The sequence below is a fragment of the Nicotiana tomentosiformis genome, chromosome 1 (assembly GCF_000390325.3).
Source record: "Nicotiana tomentosiformis chromosome 1, ASM39032v3, whole genome shotgun sequence".
Lineage (NCBI taxonomy): Eukaryota > Viridiplantae > Streptophyta > Magnoliopsida > Solanales > Solanaceae > Nicotiana > Nicotiana tomentosiformis.
In genome coordinates, this window is record NC_090812.1 from 155,678,915 (window position 1) to 155,699,418 (window position 20,504).

Consider the following 20,504-nt stretch of genomic DNA (forward strand, 5'->3'; position numbering starts at 1 on the left):
CATTCGCCACATTATTTAGCCGCCTATTGCTATATGATTTGAAATTTAACACATTGGTCCACTCTTTTTTAGACATTGAAGAACAAGACATTTCCTATGTTATTAAAAAAACAGTAAGAAAGATCATATCTCGTAGCTCTAGAATAGGCTAGACATGCATTCAAAGTGTTACATTTGGTGAATAAGGTCGGGTAGAAAACACTCACATGAGAAAGAAGCAAGAGTTGTATTATATCAAGCGAAAGGATGTATACCTACGTAAGATATTACGATGTAAAACATTAATATCCATGAACAATAAATTTAATCATTCTATTGTTCTTTCCTGATAAACATGATTAATCCAGTTCTAGATCACATGCTCGGATAGTATAAATATAAAAAGTATATATAAAGTAAATCTCTCTATATATATAAAGGAGGGACTTGACAATCTATATATATATATATATATATATATATAAAGGAGGGTCTTAACAAGGTGATGTGGCACCTCTTATAAACTAGTAAATGCATTTATCTAATTTCTCATTTTTTTGGGATTTTCCTCCTATTAAATTAAATTTTAAAAAACAAATCAGATTTTAATTTCACCTTTACACCTCCATAGAAGTCACAAAGGCACCGTTTCAAAATATGTAATGCTTTAATTGCTTCCCCATGAAATAACATGCAAAAACAATTTCCTATATTTTCTTATTTTCCCTCTTCTTTCTCCCACCTGTTCGGTTTCTTCCTTAAAAATTAATATCAAGATTTCTAATTATTTGCTATTTCATAGGACTACGATATTATACAATTATTTGGATCTTGCATGGGGCCATTGTCTCACATTTCAGTTTACAGAGATTGGCTTCTATGTTTTACAAAATTCTACATTTATTTTGGTGAATATGCACATATGATTCAAGAAACGCATTTACATGATCTGCAGTACTTTGTCAATGTGCAGAAACACAGTGAAAGGAAAAGAAATAAGCCTTGAAAAAGTCGCGATGGATGGAGCATAAAGGAACGTAATTACCCTGGCATTAGGGTGGCTTATAAGCGGGGCGGAGCTACATTAGTGAGTGAATTTAGTATTTTTGGACAATCTTTCTAAAAATTACTTTTTTAGTACCAAATTACAAAAAAAAGACAGTAAATATTCAATTTGCAATTAGTATTATTTGAAAAAGAGAAATGAATTTAGTGTGTGATTATGTAGTTATTTTCTTCAATAATTTTTATCAGTCAGTGTGCTTTTTTTTCTTCTTTTGCTCCTAGCTTTGTAGCACAAGCTTCTTCTTTTTTAATAGTTTTTTTTGTTGCTCATGCTTAATATTAATGCTCTGAACGATGGAAAGAAAGGGCCTTTGTCCTATAGGTTTCTTCCTCTTCTCAGGAATGAATAATCTGATTGAAAAAAATGTTTTATTTTAATTAACTTTTTTACTTTTTTGGTAGTGTGTGATAAATATGGAATACTCGTAATTCCATAGAAAGAATTTCTATTTGGGCTCATCTAGTGGCGTAGCCACATACAGCGAAAGAGGTGGTCAGTTGAACTTACTTTGTTGGTACCCCTGTGGAGCAACTACTGCATTTATACGAAAGAGGCTGTTTCCTTTCTTATGTATATTTGTTTTCTTGAGCCGAGGGTCTTTCGGAAACATCATCTCTATTCTTTTGGGGTAGAGGTAAGGTCTGCGTATACACTACCCTCCTCAGACCCCATTAGTGAGATTTTACTGAATTGTTGTTGTTGTTGTTATAAAGGAATTCAATTAAAATATAAAACATAAAGTAAAAATATAAATTAAAGATTCTAATCAATATAGTTATTCCAAAGTAAAAAATAAAATATAGTTATACCAAAGTATCTTTGTTGCATTTTGATTTACAATTTCATCTTTTTGTATCAATAGCGGTCTAACGGCTCGTTTTTTCAGAACTGTGCGAGAGTACTCCCTTTCCCATAGCTATCCTTAAAAAAGAAAAGGTTGCTGTTGTTATCATAGATCAGCAAAGAAAGTATTTTGTTTCTGATAATTAATGTTTCATCATTTACTTAATTAGTTTTTGGACCATGCTAATAAGTACAAATATTTAAAAACGATATGGATATTCTTAGAATAAGCGTGCAATGAGTTACACAAATTTTGAAGAAAAAAATATAAGCTCAAAACTAATTTATGGTGAGACTAGTATGCTTCAACAACCAGTGGCGGAGCCACAAGCGACACCCCTTTCGCCGAAAAATTATACTATTTTGGTAGATAAATTTTGTTATTTTATGTATATTTGCTATGCGTTGACTCCCCTTGACTTTTCGATATATCTAATTATTTATATTTTGACACCCCTTGATGAAAATTCTGTTGAGATTTTGTTTTTAAGATGAAATAGTCTTAAAATGAAGGTGAATGAGAAATAGAAGGAAAATGAAATTTTGAGTAAAATTTTAAGTTTCCCCCTCTTGACAATGAGACATTGTCCCATATTGGAATAGGAAAAGATTTTTGGTGGGTATATATATAATTGCTCTTCTTGTAGCTCTTAAAGAGTTAAGAACAAAGCAAGTCTCGCGCCATCGTCGTCGTCGCTCGGCTCGGCTTCGGCTTCGGATTTGGTCAAATGATTGATTGATTAATTTTTTGGACCAAATTTATTTGTTAATAGTAAATATTAACGTAAGATTATCCGCATTTGTAACGGATATTCTCCAATCCGTGTATTGACCATTTGGCAGCCGGATAATGCTCTTCCCACCATGAATATGCTTGCTCCATAAACATGAATGTGCTTGCTCCACCATGGAGGGTGGACGTTTGGTCTTCTTCAACACTGGCTGCTATATATATGTGCAGCAGATGTTGAAGAAAGACACTCAACACCCAACACACAATTCGCTCAACAAATTGGCTATACATTGCACTCCTTCCTCTCAGCATTTCCATATGATTTTCTGAGTTTCTACTCCTTCGTTCTGCATTATTTTTAACTTCAAACAACGCAACTGTAAGTGTGATTTGCTACCGAACTTTGTGTTCGCTGAAACACTGGGATTTGAAGTACCGCTACACCAGTGTGTTATTCGTTCTATCCTGGGAGGAAATAATCCATTACCTTGGGTATTAGGAGGGGATTAAATTCCTTAAGGAAACACTGTGAATTCAGTGGGCTCGAATTTATTACTGTTTCATTACGATAACTTTTATTTTGCAGAATTATTATTTACAAATACAGCAATATTGGCGGGAATAACAATCTTAAGAAATTTAATATTTATTTCTGTATTTGTGTTATTCTTATTATTCTGCAACCTAAAACCTTTGTGGTTTTGTGTACTCCCGTTTTGGAGAGTAAAGCCTTCGTGGCCTTTTGTTGGAGATTAAACTCTACGTAATATTTTACTCCAGTTTGAAAACGTGTATTAAACGTTTGTTTGTGTCATTTTTTTACAGAAAAAATGATGACTGATAGCGAAAACCAAGCTGTTCCGACGGTGACTGCCAACGGCATCGACAAGCCGAACACCAGCGTTGGCACCGGCAGAAAAACCCAGAAAATTTTCCACGATTGATTTCAAGCACTGGCAGCAGAAGATGTTCTTCTACTTAACTACGTTATGTCTACAGAAGTTCATCAAGGAAGATGTTCCTGATCTGCCAGATAAAACTCCAGAGAATGAACGCTTTCTCGTGATTGAAGCGTGGAAGCATTCTGATTTTTTATGCAAGAATTATATTCTTAACGGACTGGATGATAATTTGTATAATATATACAGTAGCATGGAGACGTTAAAAGAATTGTGGAATGCGCTTGAAAAGAAATATAAAACTGAAGATGCCGGGATGAAGAAATTCGCTGCTGCAAAATATTTGGACTACAAAATAGTAGATAGCAAGTTTGTTATTACCCAAGTCCAGGAATTGCAAGTGATTATTCATGATCTACTTGCTGAAGGTCTTGTCATCAACGAAGCATTCCAAGTAGCAGCAATGATTGAGAAGTTACCTCCGTTGTGGAAGGACTTCAAAAATTATTTGAAATACAAACGAAAAAAAATGTCCCTTGAAGATCTCATTGTTCGGTTGAGAATCGAAGAGGACAATAAAGCTACTGAAAGGAGAGGCCATGGAAATTCAACAATAATGGGAGCAAATATTGTTGAAGCTAACAAAAAGAGGAAGAAGGCTTCTGGTCCGAAATACAACCCAAGCAAGAAGCGGTTCAGTGGAAACTGCTACAACTGTGAAAAAACCGGACACAAATCTACGGAGTGTCGTGCTCCGAAGAAAGACAAGAAAAAGGGTCAAGCAAACATGGTAGTAAACCATGATGATGTTGATAACTTGTGTGCCATGCTTTCTGAATGTAACTTGGTGGGAAATCCTAAACTGTGGTGGTTTGATTCAGGAGCCACTCGCCATGTTTGTGCAGTTAGAGAAGCTTTTGCTACTTATGCTCCTGCTGGACCCGGAGAGACAGTTTATATGGGAAATGCTTCAACAGCAAAAGTTGAAGGATGTGGGAAGATATTTCTGAAAATGACTTCTGGCAAGGTCATGACTTTGAACAATGTCCTTCATGTTCCCGAAATGAGAAAGAATTTAGTCTCTACTGGACTTCTTGTTAAGCACGGTTTTAAGTGCGTTTTTGTGTCCAACAAGGTTGTCATTAGTAAGAATGAAATATTTGTTGGAAAAGGTTACCTCACCGAGGGCCTTTTCAATCTGAATGTAATGGTTGTGGAAAACAATAATAATATTTCAGCTTCTTCTTACTTACTTGAGTCAAATGATTTATGGCATGTACGTTTGGGTCATGTCAATTATAAAACCTTGCGGAAAATGATTAACTTGGAAGTACTACCCAAGTTTGAATGCGAAAAATTAAAATGTCAAACATGTGTGGAATCTAAGTATGTTAAACATCCTTATAAGTCAGTTGAAAGGAATTCAAATCCTTTAGACTTAATTCACACAGATATTTGTGACATGAAGTCAATACCATCTCGCGGTGGAAAGAAGTATTTCATAACTTTTATTGACGATGGTACTCGATATTGCTATGTTTACTTACTGAATAGTAAAGATGAAGCAATAGACGCATTCAGACAATACAAAAATGAAGTTGAAACGCAACTTAACAAGAAAGTAAAAATGATAAGAAGTGATAGGGGTGGTGAATATGAATCTCCTTTTGAAGAAATATGTGTAGAATATGGAATTATTCACCAAACAACAGCTCTTACACGCCCCAATCTAATGGGATTGCGGAAAGAAAGAATCACACATTAAAGGAAATGATGAATGCGTTGTTGATAAGTTCTGGTTTGCCACAGAACTTGTGGGGGGAAGCCATTCTTACGGCTAATCAAATATTAAATCGAGTGCCCCATAGCAAAACACAATCCATTCCATATGAAAAATGGAAAGGAAGGAAGCCCAACTTGAATTACTTTAAAGTGTGAGGGTGTTTGGCAAAAGTGCAAGTTCCTAAACCCAAAAGGGTAAAGATATGACCGAAAACCGTTGATTGTATTTTCATAGGATATGCGACAAATAGTAAAGCATATCGATTTCTGGTTCATAAATCAGAAAATTCCGACATTCATAATAATACGGTTATAGAATCAGATAATGCTGAGTTCTTTGAAAATATATATCCGTATAAAAAGGAATGTGAGTCGTTTGGTGAAGGATCTAAACGACCTCGGGAAGAAACAAAAGAAAGTACATGTAATCAGGAGGATCTAAGACGTAGTAAACGTCAAAAAACGTCTACTTCATTTGGACCAGATATTGTGACTTTCTTATTGGAGAATGAGCCTCAAACATTTAAAGAAGCTATGACTTCTTCGGAATCATTGTTTTGGAAAGAGGCAGTCAATAGTGAAATAGAATCTATATTGAACAACCATACATGGGAATTGGTTGATCTTCCTCCTGGAAATAAACCTTTGGGTTCTAAATAGATTTTTAAGAGAAAAATCAAAGATGATGGCACTATTGATAAATTCAAGGCAAGGCTCGTAGTCAAAGGGTATAGACAACGAGAAGGTCTAGACTACTTTGATACATACTCTCCAGTTACAAGAATTACGTCCATACGGATGTTAGTAGCATTAGCTGCAGTGTATGGTCTTGAAATTCATCAAATGGATGTTAAGACGGCCTTCTTAAATGGAGAGTTGGAGGAAGAAATTTACATGAAACAACCTGAAGGGGTTGTGGTTCCAGGTAAAGAAAAGAAGGTATGTAGACTTGTTAAGTCTCTTTACGGACTAAAACAAGCATCCAAACAATGACATGCGAAATTTGACCAAACAATGTTGTCAAATGGTTTTAAGATAAATGAATGTGATAAATGTGTGTACATTAAAAATGTTCCAAATCACATAGTCATTGTTTGCCTATATGTGGATGATATGTTGATAATGAGTAATGACATTGCCAACATAAATGCTACTAAGCGTTTGCTCAATAGCAAGTTTGATATGAAAGACTTGGGAGTTGCTGATTTAATTCTAGGAATTAAGATCCATAAGACTCCTCAAGGTCTGGCATTGTCACAATCTCATTATATTAAGACAGTACTTGAAAAATTCAAGCACTTGGGCTTTAAAGTTGCAAAGACTCCAATTGACGTGAATCTTGCATTAGCAAAGAATAAAGGCCAAAGCATATCACAATTGGATTATGCTCGTGTGTTGGGATGCTTAATGTATATCATGAATTGTACACGACCAGATATAGCTTGTGCTATAAGTAAACTGAGTCGATATACGAGCAATCCAGGCCAATCTCATTGGATGGCAATGAAACGAGTTTTGGGATATTTAGAACATACCCAGAACTTTGAATTGCACTACAGTAATTTCCCTGCGGTGATTGAGGGATACTGTGATGCAAATTGGATCACCGGTTCAACTGATTCTAAGTCCACGAGTGGATATGTATTCAGTATTGGTGGAGGAGCGGTATCTTGGAAGTCGTCCAAATAAATATGTATTGCCCGCTCTACAATGGAGGCTGAATTCATAGCCTTAGATAAAGCCGGTGAAGAAGCTGAATGGCTCCGGAATTTCTTAGAAGACATTCCATTTTAGCCCAAATCGTTGGCACCAATATGCATACATTGTGATAGTCAAGCGGCAATTGGAAGGGTTGGGAGCGTTATGTATAACGGTAAATCTCGTCATATACGACGAAGACATAAAACCGTTAGGCAATTACTCTCTAGAGGAATTATCACGATTGACTATGTAAAGTCAAGTGATAATGTGTCGGATCCACTTACAAAAGGCCTAACTAGAGAGGTAGTTGAGAAATCATCAAGGGGAATGGGGCTATGGCCGAGAACAAGTCATTGTGGCGGTAACTCTACCTAGAAGACTGGAGATCCCAAGATCTAGGTTCAAGGAGATCAAACAAAGTCATTAATGACGGTTCAACATTGTCAAATAAAATTTTAGTCCGTTCTCGTGATGAGACAATGTTCAGTACCAAGGATAAAGCATTAAGACTTTTTAATGATTTCTAAATTTGATACGGGGTATATCAAATAGTGTATCTACAGGATGACACTTTTAGGAATCACATATGTAAGTGTAAAGTGTTAGCCGCTTCAAGGAGAACTTTGTAAGGCCAGTTCTCTACGCACTTATGAAACCAGGCGGTGTTCATGGCTGAAACGAACACAACAATGAGAATCAAAGACGGTTAAGGGTTGATTGTGTGACTTATGGTTGTCTAGGTATACACCAAAGATCGACGGTTCAAAGATATCAAATCTACCGATTGACCGAGTATATCCGACATAAGTTTACTACGGAAAGTTCAAAGGGAAACCTACTTATCCAGATGCAATTAATCCTTGCTTGTAAATCACACAGTTTTTCATGCATACTTCCGTGATATAGCCATTCCCCATTCATGTGGGGGATTGTTGAGGTTTTATTTTTAAGATGTAATATTCTTAAAATGAGGGTGAATGGGAAATGGAGGGAAAATGAAATTTTGAGTAAAATTTTAAGTTTCCCCCTCTTAACAATGAGACATTGTCCCATATTGGAAGTGGAAGACATTTTTGGTGGGTATATATATAATTGCTCTTCTTGTAGCTCTTAAAGAGTTAAGAAGAAAGCAAGTCTCGCGCCGTCGTCGTCGTTGCTCGCTCGGCTCGGCTTCGGCTACGGCTACGGCTTCGGCTTCGGCTTCGGCTTCGGATTCGGATTTGGATTTGGATTTGGTCAAATGATCGATTGATTGATTGGCCATAAAATTTATAATTTTCACTTGAAAATGAATTTTAAAATTTTTCGAAAATTTCAAAATTAGTGTTTGGCCCTAATTGTTCCCCAGATAAAGAGAGTACTAATATTTTCATTGTCCTATTTTATGTGGCACGATTAATTATACTCACAAACTTCAGATAAAAATACCTTACGCTTTGTAAAGATATAAGACGTCATTTTAGGATTCCATTTTCTAGTACCATGCAGTGGCAGAACCACTCATTGACGAGGGGAGTCAATTGACACCCCTTTATCGGAAAATTATATCGCGTAGATAGGTTAAATATTTTATTTTTATGTATAGATACTATTTATTGACTCCCCTTAATTTTTTCATATGCTTACTTATTTATATTTTGACTCTCCTTAGGGAAAATTCTTACTCCGCCAATGGTACCATGACCAAAATGAACTCATTCCCTATCATCTCCAAATTTATGTTCCAATATCTTCTTATTATTTCTTCCCACTAACACCTCTATAATATAATCAACTTCGCATACATCTCTTGTATTTTAAAATTAAATATTTCCACCCTTAAACTATGAAAAGAATAGTGAAAATTCATATGCAAATGACAAATTGCTTGAGATTGAGGCCTCAAGATGTCCTCTTTTTTCTTTATATGGCGTCTTATCTGTTGATACAACTGAGCAGAATTCACGAACCAAAAACCTATCTCCTCAATTTCTTTTTTGGAAAAGGCCAGATACGAGTAAGTATTTGTTGAAAAAGAGAAATAGCATTCATACTTCCTCAGATACGGTGATGCAAAAAGACCATTTAACTTATCATTTGCCGATAAAAAAGATGGAGCTAATGTTATTTGTACATTCGAATTTTCCCCATAAAGCCTCACACCTATGGTACAGTCGTAGTATTATACAGTCATCACAGAAAAGCCTAATGCATTTCTACACTACCAAAAGCTTAGTATAATTCAGAGGCCGAAAAAAACCACTGGCTACTGCATCTATGTAATTCAGTTTTCAATCCATGTTAAGGTTCCCACGATTAGGTATTTGCTCGGAAGTTCCCCAGCACATGGTGCAAGATATGTTATCTTTTTCCTGAAAATGGGAGATAATCAAAGATAAAGATCTTACTCGTGCTCAGAATAGTAAAAATGACTATCTAATAAGAGGAGAGTTCGAGTTCACACCTATGCATGTCAACGTCTGTGACATAGATGAATCCGGCAACATTACTGTAATGGGAAGAAAAGAAGGAAGTATATGAGATATAAAAACAGTTTTTCCTGGGGAAGGAGGGAATGAGATGGCAGGAATAAACACCACTTTGCATAATTCCGATGAACAGCATAATACTCGATAAGGTAGATGCTTCAATAGCAGAAATATATTTTGTAAGAAACAGTGAAGGAAATGAAATAGTAGTTACCTCGCCAGTGAATTTTACAAATTTTAGATCACGATACTACAATTGTTACAGGAGCCAAAAAGACTAAAGATAAATATGCCAAATTTCCAGGCTACGTCACTAATGGATGAAACTGAGGCTCACTGTTATGTCAAACTTGTGTTATTTAAGCTTTTTAATAATAAACAGGGGTTTCTTTTACAGCTAGGACTCACAAATTGAGAGCAGTAATTCTAAAAATGAACCTCATAACCTTAAACTCTTTTAGCTAAAACAGAATAATCAAATATCACTGAGCATAAGAATGACGATAGAAAAACGAACTCAGCCTTACCTGGAAATTATTTGATCTGGTTCATTGGCATACGAGACGGCAAGAACCAAATGAAGCAAGTCACGGTTGATACTAACAGGAACCAATCTTGTAGGATCTGCAGCAGGCTCTGCACCAATAGGTAAAGCTGAGCGTGGAGCCTGTGGTCCACCCCCAATTCGGTAGATGAACAAGTCACCGAAGTTTACTACATTAGAATGTGGTGAGAGGTCATTTGAAGGGCCATAAAAGTACTCCTGGTAGGGGAAGCAAAGACAAAAAAATGTTAAGTTTTGCATTACAAGGATAAGGTGAAAACTAAGAAGACCACACTCCCCTAGAGCAAGTGTTCATGTTCCAGTGCATGAACTGTGAGTGTGACTGACTCCGAACTCTCTCTATTATTAATCAATAAAGAAATCTGTACCCTTATTCTGTAGCCCCTTGCTTTCTGGCGTACTTTTGCATTCCTTGATACAACACCACCAGACTTTTGAAGTTTCACCACATCCACATTAGGCCGATTCTTCAATACATCTTTTAGCATGCTACAAAGTTTTTCCTGTCCAGAGTACAACCATATAATAGAAACAAGATCAACTCTTACACTGTAGAAAACAGCTCTACAAACGAGTAATTGCTGGAAACCAGTTCTCAAGCTTAATTAATGTCTAACAAGAATAGTTTGGCAACACCAAAATTTCAACTTTCCATACTTTCACTCTCTATTTCCTTTCGATATCTGTATTATTTGGTCCATTTTCAAATGTTTCCTGATATACTTTCCTCTTCTACCCCTCTGATAAAACACCCACTCAAGAAAATGGCTTTAACATATGTGGGACTGCCAAGCAATGCACAACAACTCGATAGTGATTATAATGAAATTTAGGCAATAGCTTTGCCATTTTGGGGAGGGAGAACTGAGAAGCCGTAGGTGGGTGGAAGGGCATCGGTTAGAGGAGGAGGTCTCATGTACTTTAGTATTAGAGAGTATATCTTACGGGTGCAGTTATTTTCATTTTTCCTAGGAAACCGCAGAATGTCCAGGGATTATCCCAAATGACATACTGTGTTGCATTTATCTTCTCCGATACTTTTCCAGAAAGAGAATACCACAGTACTCACTTTCAACATTTTTTAAACTGAACGGAAAAGAAACCAAGAGAATCTTCTGGACTAAAGAGCTTCAACCCCACAAAACTCCCCTGCACTGAGCTCATAGCTTACATGTCCTACTTAATGTCCAACGGCTGCATTGATTTTAATCCCCTGGTGAATTGGAATTCTGCTCAATCCTTCATAAATATCATACACTATTTTGTTAGTTCATTCAACTCAGGTCCTAAACTTTTACACTAATCCTCAATTAAACAGGCTCGAGAAGAGAGTTATGTGAACAGATAACCTTTGCCAGTTTCAGTAAAATCATTCTACTTCTCTTACTCATAACCCATATGGCAGATATAAATAAGTGTAGTAGTAATTATACTAATTTTGTCCATAATATTTGAAGCAAATTTTGTACTGAGCTTGCCTATTTGTCAGTTGTCTACTGTCTAAGAGAAATCAGCTATCACATCTAATGTTCCTAGAAAATAGTAGTGGCACAAACTGACGAATATTCTAGAGCACGACTTTGTCTCGCAAACAGAAGTTTATCTAGTAAACAATTTCTGAATCACGTGTAAGTTATGCAGGGGCTAATTGTCTTTAAAGGAGTTCTTGATGGACCATAATTATTAGTTGTAAGTTTGAAACCAACCAATACAATTTCTAAATTAAGTAAATGATGAAACAATTATCAGAAACAAAATACTTTCTTTGCTAATCTATGATAACAACAGCAACCTTTTCTTTTGTAAGGATAGCTATGGGAAAGGGAGTACTCTCGCACAGTTCTAAAAAAATGAGCCGTATCAGAAATATTTCCTTTGCTCCTTAGACGGCTATTGATACTAAATGATGAAATTGTAGAAATCTAAATGCAACAGAGATCAGAACTTGCAGAAATTTGGAAAGTTTATTGGTTACCAGGGGTGTGGGGGTGGGGTGGGGGGATGTTGCCATTACCATTTGAATCCAAAGATGACCAGGGAGAAAAACTGTACTGACAAGTAGAACGATCAAAAGCCAAACAACATAAGGCTAAAACAGAAGTGCGGAATTATCAAAATTAAATGCTTTATTAACTGCAAAGCTTCTTATTCAAGTTTAGTACCTCATTTCATAGACAATTTCGACACAGTTAGGGAAATTCTGAAATTTCAGAGGCTTGGTTTAATCAAGTATCTGATTATCAAAGAAAGGCTACATTGCTTACTCCTAGTAACAATACTGAAGCATGTAAATGGGTGAAGATCAGACAATGAGATATAAGAAGTTCCAAGTATGTGTATTATTCTTCATTAAAAGAGAAACACCAATCACTACTTTCAATCTGGTTTCTTGTAAGTTTAAGCACTGTACATCATTTTCTTCTAACCTTCTGAACAACTAAGAGATTCGTTCTAGGAGAACGAAGACTAGTTGGAAGTAACATGCTCCCAAGTGAAGTACTTCCTAGACAACTGCCTACTGGAGAGTAGAAATTTCAACCAATAAAGAGACCTCAGGTGTTGACATTTTGATCAATACTACAAATAATGGCGAAAAGATATCAGCTCAAGGCAAGCTAGTGCTCTCTTTGGAAGACTTACATGAATATTAGCTTTCAAAATGTTAATATGCCTAATTAGTAACTCTTTCTTCTTTTATTAGGTAAGTGTAGAATATATCTTTGCGGTTTTGAATTCTAGTCCCTTCGTTCACAGCACTCGAGTTTCCCTTGATATTTAACCCCATGGCATACATATCAAATTCCTTCGTGTGCAAAATTAATCATATAAAATGAACTTCACTGTCAGTAGAGAACATACCTGACCCAAGACAAGAATAACGGTGGCATTGAATGTATCAATCGCATGGAGTAGCAACTGCAAAAGACGACCAAATGGTGACCACAGCACTCTAAATGCCACCCTCACTGTTTTTTACACACAAAAAAAAACAGAATTGAGCTTAAATACCTCATAACCAACTCCCTCTATCCATCCCATTGTATTTATTACCATGCCTGAAGCTCGAGATTCAGCATTGCCAGAAAATTGCCTCTCCAGAGTCTGAGCTAGCTCCTTGACGAGTACCTTGTAGTGATCTATGTTGGCACTGTTAAATAGAGAAGTGGTGTCTGCTAGTTAGTAAATAAGCTAAAAGCAAACTGCAAGTGCTAAAGCAAGTTTTCTTCTTACAAACTTTAAGTTATACAAGAGGGTCGAGGTCAAAATAACACTATGTCAAGGGACAAGGTTTCTACCTAGGAGTCACATGACCAAAGAAGTAGACCATAGGCATTTCAAGCGGAATTCCTTCAACTGGATCAATAGGCAACTCAATTGGCGTAGCAGCAACACATCCTGGAATAGTTATCGATCCTTGACCGATGTCCAAATCCACAAAAGTAGGTTTCCATCCCTGTTTTGCTGCCCAACTAAGAAGCATCCTTGATAAAGTACTCTTGCCAGAATCTGTAGGTCCCACGACGACTACCCTCGGGCCCTGGCCAAATCAAGTATGTAAAAACTTGTCGATGAAACACATGTAATTCTGATAAAGAATATGTCCGATGGTTAAATAACAGAAAGGAGCTAAGAATTAGATTAGCAGAGAAATCCTCAACTTATATCAATAACTAGGATAATATACACTCCGCAAGAGCACCCTAAGAATCACCATTTCCTCTTCCTATCATCCCAAGTGAAATATCATCTTTTGTTTTCTGATAAGGATGAAGTATCATCTTACATAGAAGCAGGCTTCTACCATTCACATATTACCTCTTATTCTTGTAACCTCTCCAATTTGGATTCCGTGCATTATCATGACAGAAACTAATGTATCTTAAGGAATCGCAACATTAAACAAAGCGGATCAACAAGAACTTCCATGATTTCCTAAAGGCTGACCTACATAACCTGAGAGTGGCCGAGCACCACCGCATTTCAATTTCCTCTATACACTTGCAATGGGAATTTTTTTTACCTAAAGTCGTTCTCTCTCATGACCTAAACACATAAGTTTACAGTATCAAAAGCAGCATAGTAGAAGATCAGAAGCAAATAGCATGACAAAGTATACTATATGGTTTCTTCCCTTTCTATTAGATATCTTCTATTTAGCCGCTTGATTTTGTTCCTACAATGCCTCGTGGATGGTCAAGCAAGGAGCAGTGTTGTCAAAGGCTCACTTGATGTGCGCTTGAGACCTGAAGCTAGGTGCGAAATAGGTTCTGCGCTTTGTGGCACTTAAGCGGCTCTTCAATATAGGCACCAAGGTGCTAAGCCGTGCGTCTCATCTCATTGCCCATGGGATCTGTCTGGAGGACAACCACACTAAACTATATTTATTTTACCTAATTGTATTTATTTATTTTTTCTATTTTGTAGTCTATCTAATTGTTGTTTGGGTTTTTTATTACATTCTATTTTAACAACATATATTTTTATATCTTTCCCTTTCTCGTTAAGACTCACGCTTTGAGTTTAAAGCCTCAATTGACTTAAATTGGCTTTCATATAGCTTCCTCATTCTTTAACTTGATAATACCACCTTTGTGTCATGCAGTGAGTTATCTTTATCACCGGTGCCCAGCATTTCCCCTCCCTCCGCCTAGGATTTCCCCTCCCTCCCTCCCTCCCTCTCACTCCTACAACTGTAAACATCTTCTCATGCTACAAAACTTAACAGTGATTTTGCAAAAATCAGAGAAAGAAGTTGGTTTCCGAATGCCCCATAAGCAGAAGAGTAAATGATTAAGAAAGAGAAATGAACCTTTTAAATTCTTTGACTTTTATCCTTTGCTGAATAATAACCAAAAATGATACCTGAGAAGTGTCAGAATCACTAGGTGAAGCTTTGGCACGATTTCTTCGTCCATCAAGTACAGCATGAACATTTATATAACTTATCATCGGCGTCTAGAAAAAGAAATTACAACGCAATTAGTCATTCGGTTTAGTGAAGTTCAATTCAACAAAACCATTTCAAATACAAAAATGCAGAAACAATACAAAAAGTACAGATGGCTAGGGAGAAAGGCCACACCTCATCTGCTGTATAATCAGTTTCAGTGGGGCCATCCATCTCGATTGTCGCTCCATACCAAGTAAAAACCTAGCTTTTACAAATCGAACATGTCAAAAAAAAAAAAAAAAAAGGAACAGATATACTCGCAAGATGCAAAATCTTGAGCAAGATATCCAGATAGGTGATTCGTATTCTTATTTTTGGCTAGGAAAGAATTTGGTTCACTTTAACAGACATCAAATTAAAGAACCACAGCAGATGTAAATGCATTTTTGCCTTTTGGGGGTAAAATAAAATATTTGATCATAGTCTCAGCACCTAGTGCTTCCTAACAACAGTACAACTTAGCATTTTTCGAAAAAACAAAAAAGTTTCTTTACATGTTGCAGTGGACTCAGAACTTCAACCCAAATCTGATTGCAAAACCATTCCCACAACAAGCCAAAATTTCCAGACAACAATAACTAGGAATAGAGTGTTTCCTTCTGCAAAACCCCTTCTTCTGTTCTATCCATCAAAAGGAACTCCCTAGCAAACCCCACTAAATTTTTTAATCCAGCATCTCTATTTCAATCAACTGACTTTATTTTGAACATGTCCAGTACTTTAGTAAAGACGTTTTATGTACCTTCTCCTGTCCTTTTATAGCAGGTTCTTTAATAACCGAGAAATCCCCGAGGGATCAGTAGCGCACGGTTTAAAACTCAGTGGATAATAGGTCCACCACTCTACCCTTCTCCACTTAAATACCAGGCTTTTGTTCGTGGCAGGGTTCGAATCCGTGACGTATGCCTAACCTACACATCACACGTTGCGTTCTTACCTAGATCAAAACCTAGGGGCCAAAAAATAATCCCTGCAAATGAATGAGTACCCAGAAGGCAAAAGAGGATAATGTTGACTGCAATAATATATAGCTCCCACGTTGTGGAAACTACTCCATCAAGCTAGCCTCTTTCTAATCCTTGTAAATCTAGAAAGAATTTTTCATATCCTTGTATTTCGGCAAGCAGTTCTTTTGATCAAACATAATCTAAATTGATACTCATGTCCAAAAGATATATTAACCAAAACAAAAATGAGACAAACTTCAAAGATACACACAGTCATGAAACTTGAGGCATGTATCAGATGCATCCAGCAACAGATATTCACAAGTGTCAAACAGTTAGGCAATCATTCAAGGGCACACATTCATTTGATTGCATAGATGATAGAAATAATATCATACAGCAAATTTGAGTCTTGGAGGGATGGTAAGCCAGATCTCAGGAGGGATTTCAGTCCCAAAAATCTCAGCTGTTCCAGTGAGGAGTCGGAGACGGAGGGGCGAGTCAAGGCTGGTTTCAATTCGGAGCTCACATTCTTTATCCAGCTTCACCTGTCTCACAGTTGTTGAACCACCTGTTGCTGCCAATGGATTGACATTTGTGCCTCCATAAGCCATATGAGAGCTGCTTCTATTGTTGGCTCCAACTATCTGCCAATTTTCACCAAGCATATGAGTATACTTAAGTCATAATAGAAGAATTAAAGGAAGATCTATGCTTTCTATTACAGCAATGAGAAGGTAAAACAATCTTCATGCTTTTTCCCCCATCTGGTATGATTCTACTTTATTAGTCTATATACTATGGTGTGGGGGAACTGGGGGACCTTTTCCCAAAAGAGTAGACAGCTGAATGCTCTAATGAACTCTCTTAGTTTTTAACCAGTTCTTATTAAACTCCCATATCAATTCTTTGTTTTCTAATTAATTGGGCATGCATTTCTTCTTTTTTTTTTTTTTTTTGGATGAAGTTAATTGGGCATGTATTTCCTGAACATTGAATCTATTGTTTTGGTTGCTCCAAAGAAAGATGTGTTAATTTGGAGGTGCTGCTTCACGTAGCAGGAAGCTTTTTCTTCTCCTCATAATCGCAGTGACATACTCAGATGTCCTATTTTCTTAATCGCATTTTTCAACATGTTATTGTCCCTAACCTACATATCAAAGCCCAAGTTTAGCCATAAAAATAAAATAAAAAAATCTCTTCTCTCATAAGCATTAAATGATGATCAGAAGTGTATCAAAGGCATGAATACATCTTGTTGGCGATGTAACTTTTTACCATCATCTTCTAATAAGCATAAAGAGCATTATAACACAACTTTCGCAAGACTGAAGTCAACATATATTAAGAAAAAGGTAAAGCAAATAGTTTCAGAAGGGAAATACATCAAACTAGCAATAAAAGCTAATTTGAGGGTTACCCAATGTTCATGCAGCATAAATTCTCACATGGGAAACATTGCACACATGATGAATCCTAAAGAGGTGAAACAACATTATGTGTGTTAGGCTGCAACTATATTCTATGCATTACAACAAGTGACGTTGCTCTAATGGCAAGAGCACTCCACTTCCACCCATAAGTTGGGCGGTTAAGTCAACGAGAAGTAAAGTGGGAAAGAGACACTGCTGACTCCTGAATAGAGAGTTTAGAGAGTGGGGCTTACCATATCAAAGAACATGCACACACACACATCTATATATTTTATGCATTACACATTATGGCACGGCTCAAGGGGTTAAAGGAAAAACCCACAAAACTCAGTCAAAATAAACTTGTAGCAATTGCAAGATCGATAAACGGATAAGGAGACCTCCGAAAAAATAAGATCAGTCAGATTCTAATACCTATATTGAAGATACATAAGAAAGGAAAAAGGAAGGATATACTCTATTATTTTTTAAAAGGTATCCTTCTATCCACATAGGCGAGATTAACTAGTTCCAATCAAGACTTCATTTTGTTTTCTTGGTTACGATCAACATCAAGTTGGATGTTTGACCGTGGTCTTTATAGACTGGTTAGACTTTATAGAATTGTATGTCAATGCTGGTATAAGTGTGAGAGTTAACGTTTGATACTTCTTGAGGCTGCTTTGACGGCACGAAGTAACTAGATGATTTTTCGAGTAAATAGATCAAATCCAATGCAGTAGTTGCTCCACAGGGGTACCAACTCAAACACTTCCTATCCACTTCAGGCTATAGGACTTAAAACGGGCTTTACTTACAATCTGAGCCTTTTGAAGTGCCAGTAGTCATAGCAATCTTATAGGACTTTCGTCATTCCACTTGGAACAACTATTATCAGGGTATCTACGATGAAGTTCGGTACATCTTGGTCACGGTATCTGCGGTGAAGTTGGCACATGTACTGACGTATATGCTCATAGTAGACTTATGACGAGTGCTCGTGGCGAAACCACAAAATTTTGCTGAAGGTGTTCAAAGTTTTAATATGTATGTATAAAAAGTAATCTTTGACCTTATATTCAATATAATTTTCTATATACCTAGTATAATTTTTCCGACAAAGTGAGTTCAACTGACCACCTCTTTCGCTATATGTGGCTACGCCACTAGATGAGCCCAAATAGAAATTCTTTCTATGGGATTACGAGTATTCCATATTTATCACAGACTACCAAAAAAGTAAAAAAGTTAATTAAAAGAAAACATTTTTTTCAATCAAATTATTCATTCCTGAGAAGAGGAAGAAACCTATAGGACAAAGGCCCTTTCTTTCCATCGTTCAGAGCATTAATATTAAGCATGAGCAACAAAAAAACTATTAAAAAAAAAAAAGCTTGTGCTACAAAGCTAGGAGCAAAAGAAAAAAAAAAAGCACACTGACTGATAAAAATTATTGAAGGAAATAACTACATAATCACACAGTTTTTTCTAATTTATAAATGACCAATTGTACACTAAGGTACAAAGTCTCTACGCATTCAAACAATGAAAAAAAGAAAAAGTATAGCAACACAATTAAAATACGCATTTTTACCCAAAATCACAATAAGGGAATAAGACAAAATTTAGGGCTTTTAGCATAGAGCAGAAATTTTGGAGTGTAAGGGTAGAAATCAAGAGGAAAAAAGTCAGAGAGGAAGAAGGTTACCCAGGAATAGATTTCGCCGGAGAAAAGGGAGACGGAGAAAAGCAAGTTCGCCGCCGACGAAGAGTGTGGTTTTAGCTCACCGCTAGGCCCAAAAGAGAAAACGGCTACAGCTATATATATATTGCGTCGTTTGAAATTGGCGGGCCGAAATCCAAAGGTTTGTTGCCCAATTTGACCACTGAGCTTGGGTATTGAGCCGGCTCGAGCGTGTATTTTAGCTTGGTGCAACCATTAACGGCGGTATTCTTGATATTGGAGATAATTTTAAAAGTTTACTACAAAGGTAAATTTGGCACAACTATTATTATAGAGGTAAATTTGGTCTCATAGGGTAAATGAATAAAAATTTGATCTTTTTCCCAAGAAAAAATTGATAGAGAAATTTTTCCTATAATGGAATTTAGTGCAAATTTAGTGGGCGTTTGGACATAAGAATTGTAAATTTTCAAAAAAAAAAAAAATGACTGAAAATAGTATTTAAAAATTAGAGTTGTGTTTGGACATGAATATAATTTTGAATTTTTGGGTTGTTTTTGAATTTTTGTGAGTGATCTGAGTGAAAATTTTGAAAAATAACTTTTTTGGAGTTTTTTAAATTTTTGAAAAATTCCAAAATTCATCTTCAAGTGAAAATTAGAAATTTTATGGTCAAGTACTGATTTCGAAAAAAGTAAAAAAATTCTTATGTCCAAACGGGCTGAGATTAATGGCACTAGTAAACTAATATTTATTTAAATTCTGAATCGACTTGACTCAGTTACTCAAATCGTTGATTTAGCTAAGTGATTGAACAATAAATATTAAAGTAGATTCACAGTTTAGTATATAATGAAGAATAGTAATCTTTCCATGAGCATGATTGTTAACTATCAAATATGAATTTGTGTTAAGAAATTAAGCTCACAGTAACAATAATATGAGATGTAGAGAGGAAAAGATAGCTTTCTTATTACTTTCGAGTGTGTATAACATGGTTATCGTATATACATCTATTTGTAGGGCCAGGGGCGAAGCCAACATTATCCAAAGACTGACCACCCTTCGTCGAAAACTTACAATGTGTATATAGGTAAAATATTAGGTTTTAGAGGTATATAACATATATTGCACACCCTTTATTGGGAATGTTTTTTCACTTTTTCGAAGTTTTAACACCCTTGGAGAAACTCCTGGTTTTGCCACCGTGTAGGGCTACATTGAGATTATGAAAATATTTACGGAGGTGTAGGAATTACAAACATAATTATAAGGAGCAGGGAGTTACCATAGAGAAGAGCAGTCAGAACTGGGGACATCAATTTACAACACTGTGTACTTTTTATGCGATATAATTAAGTTGTCAATCAAGATTGTTAGTTAAGCAATGTCAGGGTGACATGGAATGTGATTAAAACTTCTAATTTAAGAATTCAGATTATTAATGAAGTTTATTTTAGTTCAAAATTCTTGA

At 36.1% G+C, this 20,504-nt stretch overlaps 1 protein-coding gene across 2 annotated transcripts; it reads right to left on the reverse strand.

The window, feature by feature from the left end:
* Positions 1-9,050: 9,050 nt before the first annotated feature.
* On the reverse strand, positions 9,051-19,193 carry LOC104120109 (protein CLP1 homolog). Of its 2 annotated transcripts, XM_009631808.4 has the most exons (11): positions 19,055-19,193; positions 16,333-16,581; positions 15,120-15,188; positions 14,900-14,992; positions 13,333-13,574; positions 13,046-13,184; positions 12,896-12,952; positions 10,405-10,539; positions 9,999-10,234; positions 9,447-9,491; positions 9,051-9,354 (listed from the first exon to the last, which is right to left on the reverse strand). In XM_009631808.4, exons 2-11 carry the CDS (start codon positions 16,546-16,548, stop codon positions 9,267-9,269), a joined length of 1,320 nt encoding a protein of 439 aa, XP_009630103.1. In that variant the 5' UTR covers positions 16,549-16,581; positions 19,055-19,193; the 3' UTR covers positions 9,051-9,266. The 2 variants fall into 2 exon arrangements, with proteins under 2 accessions (XP_009630103.1, XP_070048729.1); XM_070192628.1 differs by lacking the exon at positions 15,120-15,188.
* Positions 19,194-20,504: the final 1,311 nt, after the last annotated feature.

Coding starts and splice junctions, on each gene's coding strand:
- LOC104120109 (XM_009631808.4), bottom strand. CDS start 16,548: ATGGCTTATGGAGGCACAAATGTCAATCCATTGGCAGCAACAGGTGGT. Junction 10,540..12,895: donor TTATTCTTGTCTTGGGTCAG/GTATGTTCTCTA, acceptor TACTCTGGACAG/GAAAAACTTTGTAGCATGCT. Junction 9,355..9,446: donor ACAGACGTTGACATGCATAG/GTGTGAACTCGA, acceptor TCCCATTTTCAG/GAAAAAGATAACATATCTTG.